Raw genomic sequence first — 18,452 nt, 5'->3', positions numbered from 1 at the left:
TATTTAAATTAAAATCTTGAGTTTTTTTTACCGTGTAGCTGTCGTGGTAAGTTTGTGGTATGTATTGAAACGGCACGACAGCAACAATTTAAAGACATTTTTAAAAGTTAACAAATATTTAAAAAAAACTACAATTAAAATAAATTCAAAGGGGAAACCCAAGGAAATAATGTCCAAATTTATAAGAAATTGATAATGACCAACATTCAGACAATAATAAAAAGTAAAACAGCACAACCTTCATAAAATCAAGTTGTTTTTTATTGAGTAATGTTCTGTGGCGAGTAGCTTACGTACTACAATCCATTAAAGTATATGTATCAGAAAATCCATTGCCATACATACTTTACATGTAATACACCATATCAATATGCAAATGATGAATTATTTCAAGCATAATTTTTGTCTAAAAAAAAAAAAAGATCTTCCATGCAATAAAAAGGATGGGTGTTGTGAAGTTAAACAGGATTTATAGGAGGGAAGTAACACGTTATGTGTTCATTCTGTACACACATCTCAACTCAAGTCTATTCTAATAGATGATGAGTGAGGTATTGGCGGTTTTAAAAACTGAAACAGACCTGATTTTCTCCCTCCTTAAGGCTGTGGTATGTGCATTGTCACAAATAAAACATTCTTCTGCTTTCCCTTGTCATGTACATAAACAGAATAAAGGATACAGTACATCCAGAATGCAGTTTGTAATTTACAATAGCTGTTAAAAGTCGGTAAGCAGGAGGCGTGAAAAGGAGGAGCAAGTGCTTTCAAGTCAACTCAAAAGGAAAAACATCAATCATGAAGGCTTCTTCTAAATTGCTGTAGACTATCCACAAAGAGGTGGACATTTATTAATGGCAACCTGCACCTTCATCCAAATGATTTCTCTGCCGAACCTCATTGCTATTTGAAATAACACTAAAGGTAATGGCTACATGCACAGAAAAGACATAGCATCAGAAACAGAAAAAACAGCATAATGCTTCATCATCATAAACTTTGACATACAATTTGCAGTTACACTTTTTATACCCATAAAATATCATACTCATTACATTTGAGCACTTAGACTATGAGGTGGTGCAACATATCCGCTAAATAAATACCCATTGAGATGTAGTTTGAAATTTGACATTTTTCCAATATTAAAAAAGACCTATGTACAGACTATTCTGAAGGAAACAAATTAAAACATGGCTGCCTTAATGTTTTGGCAAAGCATCCACTTATTTCAATAGAAAGCATAAATAACAAATACTTTTGTGAATATGCAAGACGATAGACAAAATCTATGATTGAGTAGAGTGGAGATGATTTAACTGGTTTTACTATTGTGATTATGTATGAAGGGCGTAAAGAAATGATTTTCAATGGTTTATTTTGTTTTGATCATCCATCCCCCCACCCTGGTCCTCCAAGACCTCACTGCACATCCACACTTAATAGGCTCTTGAGTGTGTACGTTCAGTTTTGGGGGACAGTTACGAGGAGCTGAGGCCGGAGTCGGACTCTCCGCTGCCGGCGCGGGTCTTGGAGGCCAGGCAGGGAGCCATGGAGCAGGGGATGGAGTAGCAGGAGCAGGAGGAGCTATTTCGGGTCTCCTCTGTGATAACCTCCTGCAGGGTGTGTTGCTCCTCTACCTGGAAGATGTTTGGCTGCTCTCCTTGCTCCTCACAGATACTAAGAGGAAATAGAAAAGACATCCTTGAGTTAGATCAGTGAAAGTCGTTAGTGTATACCTCACGAGTTTCTATCGGTAATTCATAAAACCAAAGTGATAGCAGAGTTCTCCTGATCCAATAACAATTAGCAAGAATATTTATCCACTATATACTGCATAGATAGCATATACATATAAGAAAAATCTCTATTAATAAGTTTATCTGTGCCTTATTACATTACATCAGACAAAACTCTTCACACTTGTAAAACTAAATCTGCAGAAACTCATTTAATTACAATTGCGTGGTATCAATTATTTAGGCAACAACATTTTTAAAACAGTAACACGTTAGGATAAAATGGTATGATTATACTATCACAATACATACAATCCACTGAACTTTGTTAAATGATAATATTGAATTATCACCTAGCCCTACCGAGTAGTTCAGTCGACCAAAATATACCTTAGTTAGTACTAATTTACAAAAAACTATAACTCTAATTTATTATTATTATTTTTTTTTAAAATGTATCTAATCTAAGTGAAACAAAAATGTCAGAATATCCATCAGGCAAGATGCAAAAATATAAAGACTACTCCAGTTCAGCTCTAAACGAACTAACAAAGGGGGCAATGGTACCATAACAGCTCCCACACTCATTTTGTTCATGCACCCGTGCTAATGGAAACAGCGCTATCTGCTCCATTCATTCTGGCTATGGGGATGATTGCACTGGTTTGCCATCAAGTTCATGCTCCAAAGGTCGAATCACATGTATGACCAACATCCTCACCAGTCAAGTACGGAAAACAAAGGCATCGTTACATCACCGTATGGACAATGTTTTCCATGGATGTACAGTATAGTTATGCAGGCTTGCTGTTACACAAAAGAGCAAGCCCGCTCTTCCCAGGCTGTGTATTCTCTCCACAATGAGCTCAATCAATGAAATGCTTTACAGTAGGCAGGCCAAATATTAACCACAGAAGAGGAGCTCGGCTTAAGAGAACCATCTATCTGGGAGGGTGAAGTCAGGGGAACAAAGTCCCCAAAGTTATCAACCCCATCTCTTAAAGTGAACACACTCGTAGGACTAGATTTTTGTCAAGCAAGATATTCTGATAATGTTCAATCAATGTCATGAGAGAAGCCACTGAAGGCTTCATCAAATGAAAGCAGTAACTCATTTCCAATCCCACAAAGAGTGTCCAGTGCAATCACCCCTTTTGTAAAGAAACCAAAACTGCAGTACAAGAAAGATCGTCTGCAAACTGAATAGGTGCAAATTATAGAAAATGTACTTGTGAACAAATATGCTGCGACATCTGACAAAGTTGCTGAGAGGTGAATAACTATACAAGGCTTGAATGTGGGATTATTTGAGACCATCCATTCCATTCACTTTCATGACATTTACAAGCTACACACGTAGGCAAAATTGTTGGTAATCTTCAGTTAAAGAGAGAAAAACCCACAATGGTCACTGAAATAACTTGAAACTGACAAAAGTAATAATAAATAAAAATTTACTGAAAATGAACTAATGAAAATCAGACATTGTTTTTGAATTGTGGTTCAACAGAATCATTTTAAAAAACAAACTAATGAAACTGGCCTAGACAAAAATGATGATACCCCTAGAAAAGATGTAAAATAATGTGACCATAGGGACATGTTAAACTAAGGTGTGTCCTGTAAATAGCATCACAGGTATCTTCAAACTTGTAATCAGTCAGTCTGCCTATTTAAAGGGTGAAAAGTAGTCACTGTGCTGTTTGGTATCATGGTGTGTACCACACTGAACATGGACCACAGAAAGCTAAGGAGAGAGTTGTCTCAGGAGATCAGAAAGAACATTATAGACCTTCATGTTAAAGGTGAAGGCTATAAGACCATCTCCAAGCAGCTTGATGTTCCTGTGACTACAGCTGCACATATTATTCAGAAGTTTAAGGTCCATGGGACTGTAGCCAACCTCCCTGGACGTGGCCGCAAGAGGAAAATTGATGACATATTGAAGAGACGGATAATACGAATGGTAACCAAAGAGCCCAGAACAACTTCCAAAGAGATTAGAGGTGAACTCCAAGGTCAAGGTACATCAGTGTCAGATCGCACCATCCGTCACTGTTTGAGCCAAAGTGGACTTAATGGAAGACGACCCAGGAGGACACCAAATCATAAAAAAGCGAGACTGGAATTTCCCAAATGCATATTGACAAGCCACAAAGCTTCTGGGAGAATGTCCTTTGGACAGATGAGACAAAACTGGAGCTTTTTGGCAAGTCACATCAGCTCTATGTTCACAGACGCAAAAATGAAGCATCCAAAGAAAAGAACACTGTACCTAATGTGAAACATGGAGGAGGCTCCGTTATGTTATGGGGCTGCTTTGCTGCCACTGGCACAGGGTGTCTTGAATCTGTGCAGGGTACAATGAAATCTCAAGACTATCAAGGCATTCTGGAGTGAAATGTGCTGCCCAGTGTCAGAAAGCTCGGTCTCAGTTGCAGGTCATGGGTCCTCAAACAGGATAATGACCAGAAACACAGCTAAAAACACCCAAGAATGGCTTAGAACAAAACATTGGACTATTCTGAAGTGGCCTTCTATGAGCCCTGATCTAAATCCTATTGAACATCTGTGGAAGGAGCTGAAACATGCAGTCTGGAGAAGGCACCCTTCAAACCTGAGACAGCTGGAGCAGTTTGCTCACGAGGAGTGGGCCAACATACCTGTCGACAGGTGCAAAAGTCTCATTGAGAGTTACAGAAATCACTTGATTGCAGTGATTGCCTCAAAAGGTTGTGCAACAAAATATTAAGTTAAGGGTACCATAATTTTTTGTCCAGGCCAGTTTCATTAGTTTGTTTTTTAAAATGATTCTGTTGAACCACAATTCAAAAACAATGTCTGATTTTCATTAGTTAATTTTCAGTAAATTTTTATTTATTATTACTTTTGTCAGTTTCAAGTTATTTCAGTGACCATTGTGGGTTTTTCTTTCTTTAACGGAAGGGTACCAACAATTTTGCCTACGTGTGTACATACTTTGGTTCATACAGAAGCCAATATGTCAAGTAACACTTTCTCATGCATCGAACAAGCCATTCACTCTTGGTGCCTCTCTTGCTTAAAAAAATGAAGTCGAATATCACTTATATCATGCAAAGCATTAGATGAAGAGGCCTTTCAGGGCATATCCAAAACAATAAACAGGCATTAAAAACAGGAAGTGACCTAGCTGTTTGCTAAAATAAAAATGATAAACATGGCAGTTGACCAATCAAACAACGTGTTTTAGTACGAGCTAAAAAGATAAACGTTACTGTACTATTATGTAATAATAATAAGAGAAGTCAACTGTCTTGCATCATTGTCGAGGAACATTATTTTTGTTCCTCCTGCAAATTATTAAGTAAGAGGGGGGGGGGGGGGGGGGGGAACCAAAAATCAGCCAAGAGTGAGTCACTGAACAAAACACAGCCAGGAACCAGAGAGACATTACGGGAATCTGGAGAACTTGAGTCAAAATACGGCACCAAGCATTCACAAATTCTGTAAGAAAGAGGCACAGTTATAACAACAAAACCTGGAGATGTGTTAAATGAAGTTACATCGAAAAATCTACAGGGATTGGGGTTGTAAAATAGAGTTCAAAGGGGTTCTGTAAAAAGTCTAGGCCAAAGTGCAAACATAAATATAGAGCAAATGTCACTGTCAGATTGAAACAGAACTGAAACGGCTGAACAAACATAGCCTGCTGACCACGCGCTTTTTTCTAACAACAGAGGAAACTCTTTCAACCTGCTAGCAACCCCGGGCTTTATGTAACAGCATTGGCACTTCTTGTGTACCGGTTACGCGTTCACAGACAAAATGTTCAATGACTAATCAAAACGTCATCATCGACAGCTATAGCAGATGGCTAACATGATTAGTGATTAACATGTCTGCTAATGCTTGATGATATAACCTTGAACCGTGGAGGCCTTTGCCATAAAGTGACCATAAAGTGACATAATAAGTAGCAGTGTTGTGACTACAGGAATTAACTGTATAAACCGGAAAGCCCTGCTTTTCATAATGACACAGGGTGTATTGTACAGTTTGCAGTATGGCTTGTTGGGTAACAAGCAGAGATTGTAGCTTGAAACACGATCATGGGAATGTTTATCAGAACAGAAATGGCAGGAAAGTGAATGCTTGAATAGAAGAAAATGCTTTGCATGTTCAAAATAATTTCATCTTTGAGATAGTTTAGATCGGTTTATGCTGACTATTAACAGAAACGGTTGTATTTGTGGTCTAAGCTACATGAGTTGAGGACCTACTTAGCAGCCACAGATGAGCATTTTGTATTTTTACCTATCGTAGATGAGCCCGTCAATTCCCTGCTCTCTCAGCAGCTTTCTGATGTCGTGCTCGTTGTTGTCATCTCCCCAGCTGAACACCACCAGGCCTCTAGACTGGGCATCCCCAATGTAGGATAGGTTCTTTAGCAGCTCCTCAGTGTGGCCACTGATCCCCTAAAAGGAGCAGGCAAAGAAGTCCAGTGAGAAAAAGAGTTCATCTCAATATTAAATTACCATCTTGCCCACTCTCATGCTCTCATGCTCTCATGTTGGGTTTAAAACACTGGTAAACACATAGCAAGTAAGCTAATACAGCTCCGTATGTGACGTTGTCAGATTATGCTGCATAAGCTGTCTGTGGAGTCCATTTCTGCTTTTGCTAAAACCACTTAGGATGTCTCGAAGACAGCTGACACAGCGCTATGGCTGACGTGAGAGTGGTGGGACTATTTTTGTAAGTCCTTTGTTCAAAGGCGCTGCAGCAATGCTTGTTGAGAGAAGGTGCAAAACATTCCATATGAGTATAAATCATGAACACAGTCCAGATTTGGGCACTTGTTGCAATACAAGTAGCATTGAAGTGATGAAATTTTGGCTTTAGCTGGTGAGGGGGAAGAGCACGTTTCACATGCTAAATCTATTCCCTTTGCATTATCACTGAAGCAATACATGTGTTGACTATGACATATAGTTGACCTTTCGCTAAGCCCCTTCCTAGAAAGACCGCTGTCCAATCCTACGCTGGAAACCGTAACTAGGCACAGGAGGCCTGTCAGGCGGTGTGAATGGAATATGGGCCACCTGGTTAGCTCAGTTGGTAGAGCGGGTGCCCATGTATGGCCAAGGCTCAGTCCTAGCCGCGGTGGACGAGGGTTCGAATCCGGCCTGTGGACCTTACCGCATGTCATCTCTCTCTCTCCCCTTTCCAAGACTCTATCCACTGTCCTATTAAAAAATGCCCCCAAAAAATAACTTTTAAAAAAAATACAAAATAAAATGTAAGAGGAGCGATGTCGGATATGGTTTAAACAGTGTGGAAGACCTCACTCACAGCTGAATCCATCAAAGATCAACAAAAAAAAACTCCTTCCTGGCCTTTTCATTCACAATACGCCGCTGACAAATGTGATTCTCAAATGCATATTCTAGTCCTTGCTGTCTATTTCTCTCTGATATTTCAGAATGATTATTCCAGGAATCTGACATTATTTCCTTTGGAATATCTCTCACTGATATTGTTGACATCGCCATCTTGACAAGCAGGTTGCGAAAGCTTGACAGGCCTAGCAACAGTAACCAAGGGGGGAGGGGCTTAGCGACGGGTGAATTACACACTGAATTGAGCCGTCGGTGGCATTTTAAAAACAGTTATTGTGAAACTACCTTTTCGTTAAATGTTTTTTGTAGAAGTTACACAAAAGTCTGGAAATTCGGTGGATACATTATGATAAATAATTGACTGCTCACCAGAATATTCTCACTCTGGGCGAAACTCATGGCGATCTGAGTGGTCTGGCAGCGGATGTCCATCATTGCAGGATACCTCTCGGAAATTCCCTGAGTCAGGAAGAGGATGGGGTACATGTTCTGCTTTTGACGCACCCTGAGGGAAACACATGAAAAAAAGATGTCAGCAGCTGTTGGAGAGCACCTACTGTATTTATAACTATAACTAGATTTTTCTTGAAAACTGAATCGTAGAGAGTGAAAAATCGTTAAGCGTTTCCTGTGCTTACATGGTGCAGATGTCTGGGTCGAAGCAGGAGAAGACGATGCGTCTTTTCCCGCCTCTCTGCAGAACACAGGACAGGATGATGTCGAGGAAGGTGTTCATGTTGAAGTAGGATGAAAGGTTGCCATCCCATGACCCGTCCTGTTAAATAAAAAGCATGCAGTTCAAAAATCAAAACATTCTTTGCAATACGCTGTATTAGGTTTGAGCAAGTCAAAATAAAAAGTAGATATTCCTTATTTTACTGGCGATCCCCTGAGCTCCATTTATTGAGCAGATTATTGTCATTGACCCTATTGACAAAGTGTACCTACCTTCATCTGGCAGATCCATTTAAGCTCAATGTTGAAGCCCACATGCTCAGGAATGGCTTGGAAGATCTGTAAAAGATGTATGAAGGATGCTATTAACTTTACTGTGACTTTGACATGAACTAAAGACAGGCTACAAGGAGAAGCAGCAGGCAATACTTAATAAATAACCAGTTATTTAATACATATCTAATAGCATGATCATCATAAAACATTCACCTGTGTGAGTGAAGGGAATGGCTGATGTTCATCGATTTCCTCTTCGTCGTCCAGCAGATCTGAACGACAAACCAAACAGACGACTGTTAATGCTCATCACACAAATGATCTGCTGACTAACGTGTACATTCAGATTACAGCACTTAGCCGTGATGTAATACATACAGAGCAATCTTTGAACTTGTGCCAGTCTATTGATCTACAGTTTGTGCGAGTACACAGTATGCAACGACACAGAAATGAAAGCACGTTGCTGTACAACATGTCGTGCCACTTTCAGTTTTTCCCTGACAGACAAACAATAGGTGCTTACCTTTGTTATCGTTCTCTTTCATCGCAGTGGTGTGGGCCAGCTGTGCAACAACACAAAGCATACATTAGCTACTCTATAATTAATACATTATTACATGTCAACACAATAGTTTCAGTTCCAGGTTTTAATAAAGAATTGGTAGTTGTGCTACAGGTGTATATTATTGGTATTTTATCATGATACATTTGTATTATGCCCATTTGTAATTTTTGGGAACTACTATGCAGTTCCCGTGTGTGACTGTGCAACTATAAATAATTCCTAGAAAAACATTTTGACTTCTCACAGCAGGAAAAGCACGGGTGTATCCTAATATTAATAATTGTCCACTTTCATCTAAATGATAATAAAGGTTTTTTTTTCCAACTTGGGTCTTATTTGCATAGTTTTGAACCATCATTCCAGGTTTTTACCTTCAGAAGCTGCAGCTGATCATATGTCAAGTCTTTGACTGGCACCTCAATAAGCTCCAGAGAAGTCTTGTCATTTTTCTGTCAAGGAGAAAGAAAGAATGACATTAATTGTCTTCAGTAGTGATGTGCATTTGAGTATGCTTAACATTTTTTCTAAATGTATGTTAATCAAGTCACAATTAAATTAAGTATTTTAATTAAACAAAAAAACAGAGAAGTATAACATTTCAGATTTGAACACTTTATAAGTCATTTTTCTCATGTCCATCGTCTTATACTGTACGACAGGCCTGTTATTATTTTACCTTCTTGGTGGATATGCAGCAAGTCAGATCATGGTATACAATGGGAACAGCATCCTTGGAGAGGTGAACATCAAACTCTACATAGGCTGCACCCTAGAGTACACAATTGACACATAATTAAAAGGTATTATATGCAAGAATTTCCTAAAAAGAACAATGCATAGACTGACACAAAAATAATCCCTCTCAATCATCACTTATGACCCACTAGAAGTGTGTGGTGGTGTCTGTATCTACAGAGACCCAGCAGCCCTTTAACTGTATTTTCTCTTTTCTTATTATTTTGCTATGTTTGGGACGTTTCTTGGTGTCAGCAAACAGCCTTTGGGCCCCATGTGGGGTTGTAACTCCCAGCCAATAACGGCACGCAGGGTGTGCAGCCTGTTCAGTTCGCGTCAAGTGCCCCCTTTAGCTCTGTCTGATACAAAGCGTCTGGATTTCGCAGATGAGAACTGGTTGCGTGTTCTTATGTGCATGTGCTCCAGACAGTGTCCCCCCCCTTTGACCGAGAGCAGCGCTGAACCACAACGAACGGAAGCCATTCATTCAAAATCCAGCAACTGGGCACCTTCCCGCAGAGTTGTGAGGGGTTAGTTGTGTGTAGAATCTGTGTTTTAAGAACGTAACCACCGGGAAACAATCAGAAAATAAAGTTTTATTTCTCTGATTCACTGCTCTGTTTTCACTAACGCCGCTCCCTCTCTTCATTCACCCTATAGCTCGCTTGACCATCGCTGCTCTCTCTCGGCTCAGTGACCCACTTTGAATGCTGTGTGTTTTACAAACAGCAACCTACAACTGCTACATATGATACCTTTAAGGCAGAAGTCATTATAAAGGGTAAATATTTACTCATGCTTTAATCATTTGCACAACTCACATGATTGGCAGCGCTTTTGAATGAGGCTATTGTGTTCTCCCTGACTCTGTGGTGCCTGTAAAACACAAAATAAAAAACAATTTGTTGACAGGGGACAAAGATGCAGGATATGCAGACGTATTCAGCGCTATTGACACACACTGTTTAACATGAACTTTTTTTCTTTTTGGTCTGTGTTCTATGCCAGGCGTCTTATCCTGTCCAAGTCAAAGATTTATTTGATGACTCACTTGGCTGCATGTGTGCTGCCAGCTCCTCTGTGGCCCACAGACAGAGTGCTTCTTTTCTTCCAGTACTTGGTGAAGGAGGAGCTCATGTCACACTGAAACTCCTGGATGGGCCGGATCACCAGGTAATCCACTAGAACACAGCAACAAAGTAGGTCAACAGGTTTTCCCACGTACATTGTGTGAATTGTTAAAATGTCCGGTTAACAGGTTTAATCAGTTCCTCCCTCCTTTTGCATATTTCAAAATCGTTCATGCAAAATCTTACCTCTGACTTTCCCGATAGTCTGTCTGGAATTTCGACTCATTATGGGTAGCGTGGCCAGTCCGTAGTCTTTACCGCTCTCCGAAAAAGAAGAGGAGAGGAGGCAAGCTGTGCCCACAGGTCCGGGATGAGCATCCTTCTCGACCATGTGCTCACTCATATCCTCCTGTAAACAAATATATGAAGCTAGTACAATTCTAATCAAATGGAAACGGATCAATCTTATCATGACACCTGAAATGTTCTTCCTTTTACACAAGTATTTGTGTGTCAACAATACTAATAGGTTACCAGAGGCAGTATTCCCGTGAGTATTACCTCAAAGAACTCAAAGGTAAGCTCCAGGTTGTATGGGACCATGGTGTGGATAATGTACTCAGTCCACTGGGAGGGCTCCAGCGCGTAGCCACATTCAGGCTGCGAGTGGCGCGACTTGTAGCCGTTGGCACTTATCATACTGATCTCCAGAGTGGTGGTCTCCTTGTGCAAAGATGAAGGACTAAATTCGTCTCCCTCCTCATCTTCTTCCTCTTCCTCCAAGCCCTCCAATGTCAGCTTGATTCTGTATAGATAAGTAAGATAAACAATGAAATAAATACACAGATATGGTTAAATCAAATTATGTTTTACTCTTAAGCTTCTCTTGTTATTATTAATTTATACGCAGGGTTTCTGTTACACTTAGGTAACAGGTCGGGTAATAGTAGCAGTGTAATGATCCGCTGATCCGTCTCATGTCACTTTCAAGTAGAACTTTCTCTGGTCGGTGTTAAATTCGACCTTGGTGTCACCCCCACCTGAAGCGAGACTTCTTGAATTTCTTCTTAGTGATGGACACCGGAGACATCTTCGAATGGTGCAGGCGTAGGCGAATCTCTGTCTGGCACGTGAGCCACCCAGAGTCAACACACTTCACACCGTCTATAAAAAGGCAGGACACAGGCAGGAGAGCATGTGATGACAATGTATATCCACTTTGTCTACCCGTGACTGCTGACCAGAGAACTGGTGGCAGCGACAATAGCAGGGAGGAGACGGCTGTTTGTTCTGTTATAAAGAATGACTTCAAAACCTCTGCTGTACAAAACAGAGGAAGTGACTACAATGTGGACGACAGGGTTTTCAAGTTCCCAGAGAGATTTCCCAGTAAGCTATTTAGTGTTACAGTACTTCTATCTCATGGAGATTTTACATACTGTAATGTAATCAAGCTAGAGAGCACCTTAGTTATTTTTTTTTTGTGTTTGTAGTTAGTGGTGGATTAATAGTGTTTGTGTTTTATCCAACTTACTGTGAATTCCAAATTGTCCATCGTCAATATTCTGGTGTGATGCTGCAATAAAGTAATAGCGCATTAGAAACAGGATAGAAGCATCTCAACAGTAAAAACCAGAGCATTTCCTGTGCACAATCTCTTAAATCAAGATACCACATTCAAGCCTTTATTGATTTGCCTCAACTTCAAGAGTCGGCTTGAGTAATAATATCTGTTTGATTCCCCCAAAAAATATTTAAAGAGGACCTATTGCGCTTTTTCCCTTTCCTTTAGTGCGTCATGTAAAAGGTCTGCAAAGTTACAAAGCGCCAAAGGAAGTTACTCTCCCCCACAGAAACACTGCTCCTGAACGGCCTGAAACGCCTTGCTTGAAGTCCCGCCTTTTCTTCTGTAACGCGGTGATGTCACCAAGTAATACATCTGCATAATACCTGCCTAGCAGGTAGTTTGGTACGCCGATAGGAGAAAAATAAAGCATTTTTTGGACATTAAATCATGTAAACATATTCTACTAGAAACACAAAATACAAGTATGCACCTGAAAATAAGCATAATAGGTCCTCTTTAACTTCTTTAACTTCTTTAAGACTCTGAGCATGAGCATGTCATTGAGGCTAATTTAGCAGGATGTTTGTGAAACTACTCAGAATTCAAACAAAAATCACTTCTGGGTTTAATATAAAAAGAAACCTCATATTTGTAAAGCATTCTTATTCTAAGGGGGGACGTGTTGTAGCAGGATTTGCTGGAAGAAAGAAAACTAGAATTATTGCCTCACATTTGAATGCCTCCACCAACCAGTCAAGTTGCAGTTTACATCCATGTCTGTCCAAAATGTCATTTATCCTATTAGACATTTGTGTAAAATTGTCATAATAAGCATATGAATTCTTGAGTTATGTCCAAAAATGTGTTTTGTGAGGTCAGTGACCTTTGTCCACCTAAATCTAATCAGTTCATCCTTGAGTCCAAGTGGACGTTTGTGCCAAATTTGAAGAAATTTCCTCATGGCATTCCTGAGATATCATGTTCACGAGAATGGTACGGACATACGCCGGACGGATAATCCGAAAACATACTTGTCTGTTCCAATACCCATACTACATACTATTTAGCATGCCAGAAAAAGATTTAGTATGTCCCAATACATAGTATGTCAAATGCAGTATGCCACAAAATACCAGGATGTCCAACTACATCTGGTCACAGTTTGCAATATGCAAGCCTTCATGCTTCTCTGCCTATTCTGACCCACAATCCTCTGTGCAGTGGATAAGAGGGTTCAAGTTCAAGGCGCAATCTTAAGATTAAGTAGTATGTCCCAATTGTATGCATACTGCGTGCAACAGCTGCAGTCTGTTCTAAAAGTAAAAAGAAAAAGTATGCGTGTGGAGGCATAAAAAAGGGTGCGGTAACAGGCTGGAGTCAAAAGGACATCAGCGTGCAGACATGGTTGCAAATATGCTACCCATCGAGCTAATTTTGAATGAGATTTGACTGTGTTGGGCCGACACAATGGAGATTTAACTAGAGAGGACTACAATATCAGGTTGTGGCACATACTGCAATGCAGTGTTTCCTCTATGGCTATAGATTACTCCAGCAAATGTCGTCCCTGCTCTTTGCAAAAGGATAAACACACTGCCAAATGAGCAAGAAGCTCCAGATGCTACCAGCAAATTAAATTGTTTGATGAGGAAACGCTGCAGTCAGGTTGTAGCATGTTCATTTGTACATACGCGCCCAAAACAACATTCCAAACTAGTTATTCAAATACTAAAGAACTGCCACTACATTAGTGTTGACGGGCAACTGTTAAATGTGGTGCCAGGGCAGGGAACGGGAAGGTTTGAGTTTGACATTACCAAACCCAATCACACCAATTGCTTTTGTTGTTCTCTACCTGTGGGGCTCATCATGCGGGGTTGTTGATGGGTCTCCCACATATTGACTATCACTTGACAGGGACCACCTGCACTCTGCAATTCCAATGTTGGGTACAATGTTAGGGTTTTCAAATCAGATACATTGAACTACTTTTCAGTCTCATCATCTCAAAGCCATCGTCGGACCAGCTTGTCAGAAAGGATTTAGAGCTGGTATAGTCACGGATCCCCATCTAGGGAAGTCAGCCACCATGGGTTGAAATCTGAAAAGTGAATTTGTTAGTGAAGAAAAAAAAAAATCTTGAGGTTAATATGAGGCTGCTGTCTTTATCTGCAATAAAACCATAATCAATTTTAGCAACAATATGTTAGTTAGGGTTGGGCGATTGGACGAATATATCGGCACACACACACACACACACACACACATCCACACGTTCCTATATCGGCTATCGCCACTTGTTGGGCTGACGACGACCGGTTGGAGAATTTGAACATACCGCCCAACCCTAATGTTAGTAGCATCATATTTTGACATTTAATTATATCATTATAGGGTTGAAGACAATATTACACGGAAGAAACAAATACCCAACACTGTTTAAGTCTACAATTATGGAAAAACATGGGGAATGAGTTTAAAAACTGTATTGCCACTAAAGTTTTTTTCCACAGGCACCTTAAATTTCAAGCACAACTCAGATTGTATGATTAAATCACCACCCGGGCAAACTCCTTGAAACCTGCATGTTGAAAGTCAAAGACAAGGTTCATCTCAAATCTCAAGTGAGGCGTCTCACGAACAACAACAACAAACGACAGGACAAAAAAAAAAAAAAAAAATATGAGGAAGTCAAGTCAGGGCGGGCTTTTAGTCTCACATAATGTGAGCCCCACCCTGGACATAGAAGAAACAATAACATGAATCAATGAGAGAGCTAGACACTGAATTATTTTCAGGTAAATGTCAGACACATTTTCTGTCTCGTTTCTTTTCATGGAAATTTGATCCCTCTTATGTTTGTGTACGTCTATTGTACTAAACTACTGTAATAGAACCTGTTTTTCCCCTTGCTGCTGCAGTATGAATTGACATGAGATCCTCACAATCATTGCATAAATGACTTTGACTTTACTGTGACTTTGAATTTAACAATATTTATCTTTAGCTACTGCTTTCAAAAGAATAACTATGACAACAATGAGCAAATAAATCAGTAATTTTACGGCTATACCGCTATAAAGACAGGAGACACTGCTCACCTTTGGCTCCAGAAAGAAGCCTTTGAGATAGCGGTACTTGGACACAGCACCTTTAGGCACGGTGATTGTTGCAGTCCACACATTTCTGTAAGGGAGTTAAAATATGCATTAATATTTTATTTTGCATGCAACCTAGTAGAGAAAATCCCATACAGACATTGTCTAAAAGTGTGTTTTTAATGAGTGAGGCATGTTTAACCTACCCATCGTTCCCAGCACCAGCAGGATGTAAGGTCACAGCTTTTTCATGGCTCCAGCTTCCCAGGGCTTCACAGCTACCGACAACTGCGATCACCTCCCCTAGAAATGTTCAAATCGGCCTTTACCTAATGTAACTTCAGCAGGAATTTAAAAACAAAGAGGAGTAAAATTTTTAACAACCTTTTAAAGTTTTAACTAAAATATTTAGATGTAAACATGTCGTCTTAAACAAGGAAATGTTGACATGTGCCTTGGGCTGTCAAAGCTAACGCAAAAATAGTGACGTTAACACAAATTAGTTTTAATGTCACTAAGTTCTTTAACGCATGAATGCAACTTGCGATTTTTAGGTTGTAACGCGCTCAGTTTTAAAGTTAGAGTGAAGATACTGGTATCATATGAAGCTAGAGAACCCAAATCCATTGGTACCAACCATGCCATACTATCTTGTCAGGAAGGAGGGTAAATAACGCTACAAACTTACGCTGAAATTGGGGGTTTCAAAGAGGTCCCTTGACCTCTGACCTCAAAGATATGTGAAGAAAATGGGTTCTCTGGGTACCCACGAGTCTCCCCTTTACAGACATGCCGACTTTATGATAATCACATGCTGTTTGGGGCAAGTCATAGTCAAGTCAGCACACTGACACACTGACAGCTGTTGTTGTCTGTTGGGCTGCAGTTTGCCATGTTATGATTTGAGCATATTTTTTATGCTAAATGCAGTACCTGTGAGGGTTTCCGGACAATATGTGTCATTTTTTTTGTGTTGTTAATTGATTTCCAATCATAAATATATACATACATTTGCATAAAGCAAGCATATTTGCCTACTCGCATGTTGATAAGAGTATTAAATACTTGACAAATCTCCCTTTTTAAGGTACATTTTGAACAGAATGTGCGATTAATCGTGATTAAATATTTTAATCGATTGACAGCCCTACATGTGCCACCAAAAAAAACATCTTACATGTTACATACTGTGTCTAATAAAGTATCTAAAATAAAGTAAAACCTGACACATTTTCATAATCCATAATAAACACATCACAACTCGAACAATGATTTCAATATTTGAGGGAAAGATAGTATAATATTTTCGCAATACTACACTTCACAAATAGATCTATAATAAAAAAAATATTAACATTGTATTACAAAATATTTTGCTACATGGCTATTTCTAAATGCAGCAAAGTGTATATACCCTTTTTTATCTTTATTTGTGTCTGCAGACAAGTTTTCATTTCATAGTAGTATTTACATACAATGAAAAGCGTAAGAAAAATAAATTCTCAAACACTTGAAGCCTTGATTTACATATTCAAAAAGGAGTGAGAAGTATAAATGTATTTAATCCCACCCCTTCTCTCCATAAGTAAATTATTAATTATTAATCAGCTTCCTTATTGAGCCATACATATACTCTAATTACATTTTCCTTAATTTGTCTAACTATGATTATTATTTATAATAATTACCTTTAATCTGTGTCTTACAGAAATATAAATGAATTACTGATATAATTATCCTTATTAAAATATAAATTTGTTATCAATCCAGAATACCAATTCATTACTTATAATATAACTTAATCACAATACCAATTCATTACAAATTATTATTTATAATATATATAGTATAAATAATAATTTGCGCATATAAGAAAAGATAACAAATAGTCGATATGATTAAGTTAAATATATAAATAATGAATTGGTATTCTGGATTGATAAAAAATTTCTATTTTGATAAGGATAGTTATATCAGTAATTAATTTATATTTCTGTGTGACACAGATTAAAGGTAATAATTAGAGTTAGAATAATTATAAATATTAATTATAGTTAGACAAATTTAGGAAAATGTAATTAGACTATATGTATGGCTCAATAAGGAAGCTGGTTAATAATTAATAATTGACTTATGGAGAGAAGGGGTGGGATTAAATAAGTTTATACTTCTTCTCACTCCTTTTCGAATATGTAAATCAAGGCATCAAGTGTTTGACAATTTATTTTTCTTATGCTTTTCATTGTATGTAAATACTACTTGTTTCTGACTGTCCACTTGTTAGTATGATCATCATTTTTTTTTTTTGTTATTTTATTTTTTTTGTATTCCACATGTTCAAAATAAATTTTGAAGAAAAGAAAGTATTGTTTCTGAAAGACATTGAGGATTTTGAAAATACTCAGGCCATGCCCCCAGTGCAATTTAACCTGCCTACAAAATAATGTATTTCACCTCCATAAAAACTGGTCTTTAAAAAAAACACACATTTTCTCAATTTATTTTATTCCATGCTCTTTCAAAGCTTTCTGTTGTATACCATGAAATTATAATATACAATTTATATATTATAAATAATATCTAACTATCTATAATTATTATTAGTTTAACAGCACACATACCTGGGGATGTTTCTCCTCTGACAGTCAAAGTCACCTGAGTGGTCTCCATAGTTGGCACACAGGCACACAGAGACATAGACCAGCTGGAAGACATCAACACATCCAAGAGTTACTTCTGGCTGCTCTGAAAAGCTGTTATCTAAATAATATCATTTCAGAAGTATGTTATCAAACAAGTCTTACAGGTAGCTGACTTCAGGAAGGTTAAGTAGTATAGCTGCTAATGTTACCTTGTTGAATTTGGCAGGTTATAAGGTGAACTGTGTATCTCTTGGCAGTGATGGAGATGGAGGTTCAGAGAGAGCCAGGCTCTCCTCTCCAGCAGAGACGCACCGGACCAGCATAAATCGAAAGCATTACCCGACCAGCTGCTTCCTTCCTCTCTACCGGTGGAAAACCTCGATAAACTAACTACAAACAACTATATTCCGACGACAAAAATATCACCCTGTCGAAATATAGATATAATACTATCAAGAGTATGTAACGTTGTATGACCTGGCTGCGGCAGAGGAGGTTAAACAACGGGATACATTCGGAGGGTGAGCAAACAACATAACGGACTCAAGCATCAAGATCGACATACTGATTAGTAGCACTTCCGGTGTAGACTTTCAAAGTAAAACATTTGTGTTGATGAAATCTTTCATGAGCAGTTTTGTGGTAAACAATAAAGCAAAAGTATGGATAAAATCCTTCATGTAATCTATGTTAATCACCATAAT

The 18,452-nt window shown here is 38.7% G+C and overlaps 1 protein-coding gene across 4 annotated transcripts; it reads right to left on the bottom strand.

The window, feature by feature from the left end:
• Positions 1-243: 243 nt before the first annotated feature.
• Positions 244-18,296, bottom strand: gpcpd1 (glycerophosphocholine phosphodiesterase 1). 4 transcript variants are annotated; one of them, XM_037750397.1, is made up of 21 exons: positions 17,958-18,296; positions 17,728-17,810; positions 15,313-15,409; positions 15,110-15,194; positions 13,864-13,939; positions 11,976-12,017; positions 11,482-11,605; positions 11,003-11,246; positions 10,688-10,850; positions 10,423-10,552; positions 10,193-10,247; positions 9,313-9,405; positions 9,008-9,085; positions 8,595-8,634; positions 8,282-8,340; positions 8,066-8,131; positions 7,756-7,892; positions 7,487-7,622; positions 6,033-6,193; positions 5,173-5,222; positions 244-1,677 (listed from the first exon to the last, which is right to left on the bottom strand). In XM_037750397.1, the coding sequence occupies exons 2-21, from the start codon at positions 17,801-17,803 to the stop codon at positions 1,634-1,636; spliced, it is 1,956 nt and encodes a 651-aa protein (XP_037606325.1). In that variant the 5' UTR covers positions 17,804-17,810; positions 17,958-18,296; the 3' UTR covers positions 244-1,633. The 4 variants fall into 4 exon arrangements, with proteins under 4 accessions (XP_037606325.1, XP_037606328.1, XP_037606324.1 ...); XM_037750400.1 differs by lacking the exon at positions 5,173-5,222 and having other exon boundaries at positions 13,864-14,109; positions 15,313-15,444; positions 17,958-18,295; XM_037750396.1 differs by lacking the exon at positions 5,173-5,222 and having other exon boundaries at positions 17,958-18,295.
• Between the last annotated feature and the right edge of the window lie 156 nt (positions 18,297-18,452).

This window comes from Sebastes umbrosus, chromosome 18, assembly GCF_015220745.1.
Source record: "Sebastes umbrosus isolate fSebUmb1 chromosome 18, fSebUmb1.pri, whole genome shotgun sequence".
In the NCBI taxonomy this organism is placed as follows: domain Eukaryota; kingdom Metazoa; phylum Chordata; class Actinopteri; order Perciformes; family Sebastidae; genus Sebastes; species Sebastes umbrosus.
The sequence above is the reverse complement of the archived record's forward strand: the minus strand, read 5'-3'. Positions and strand labels throughout refer to the sequence as shown.

Coding starts and splice junctions, on each gene's coding strand:
- gpcpd1 (XM_037750396.1), bottom strand. CDS start 17,803: ATGTCTCTGTGTGCCTGTGTGCCAACTATGGAGACCACTCAGGTGACT. Junction 13,940..15,109: donor GCTTCTTTCTGGAGCCAAAG/GTGAGCAGTGTC, acceptor TTGGAATTGCAG/AGTGCAGGTGGTCCCTGTCA. Junction 9,406..10,192: donor TCAAAAGCGCTGCCAATCAT/GTGAGTTGTGCA, acceptor TGTGTACTCTAG/GGTGCAGCCTATGTAGAGTT.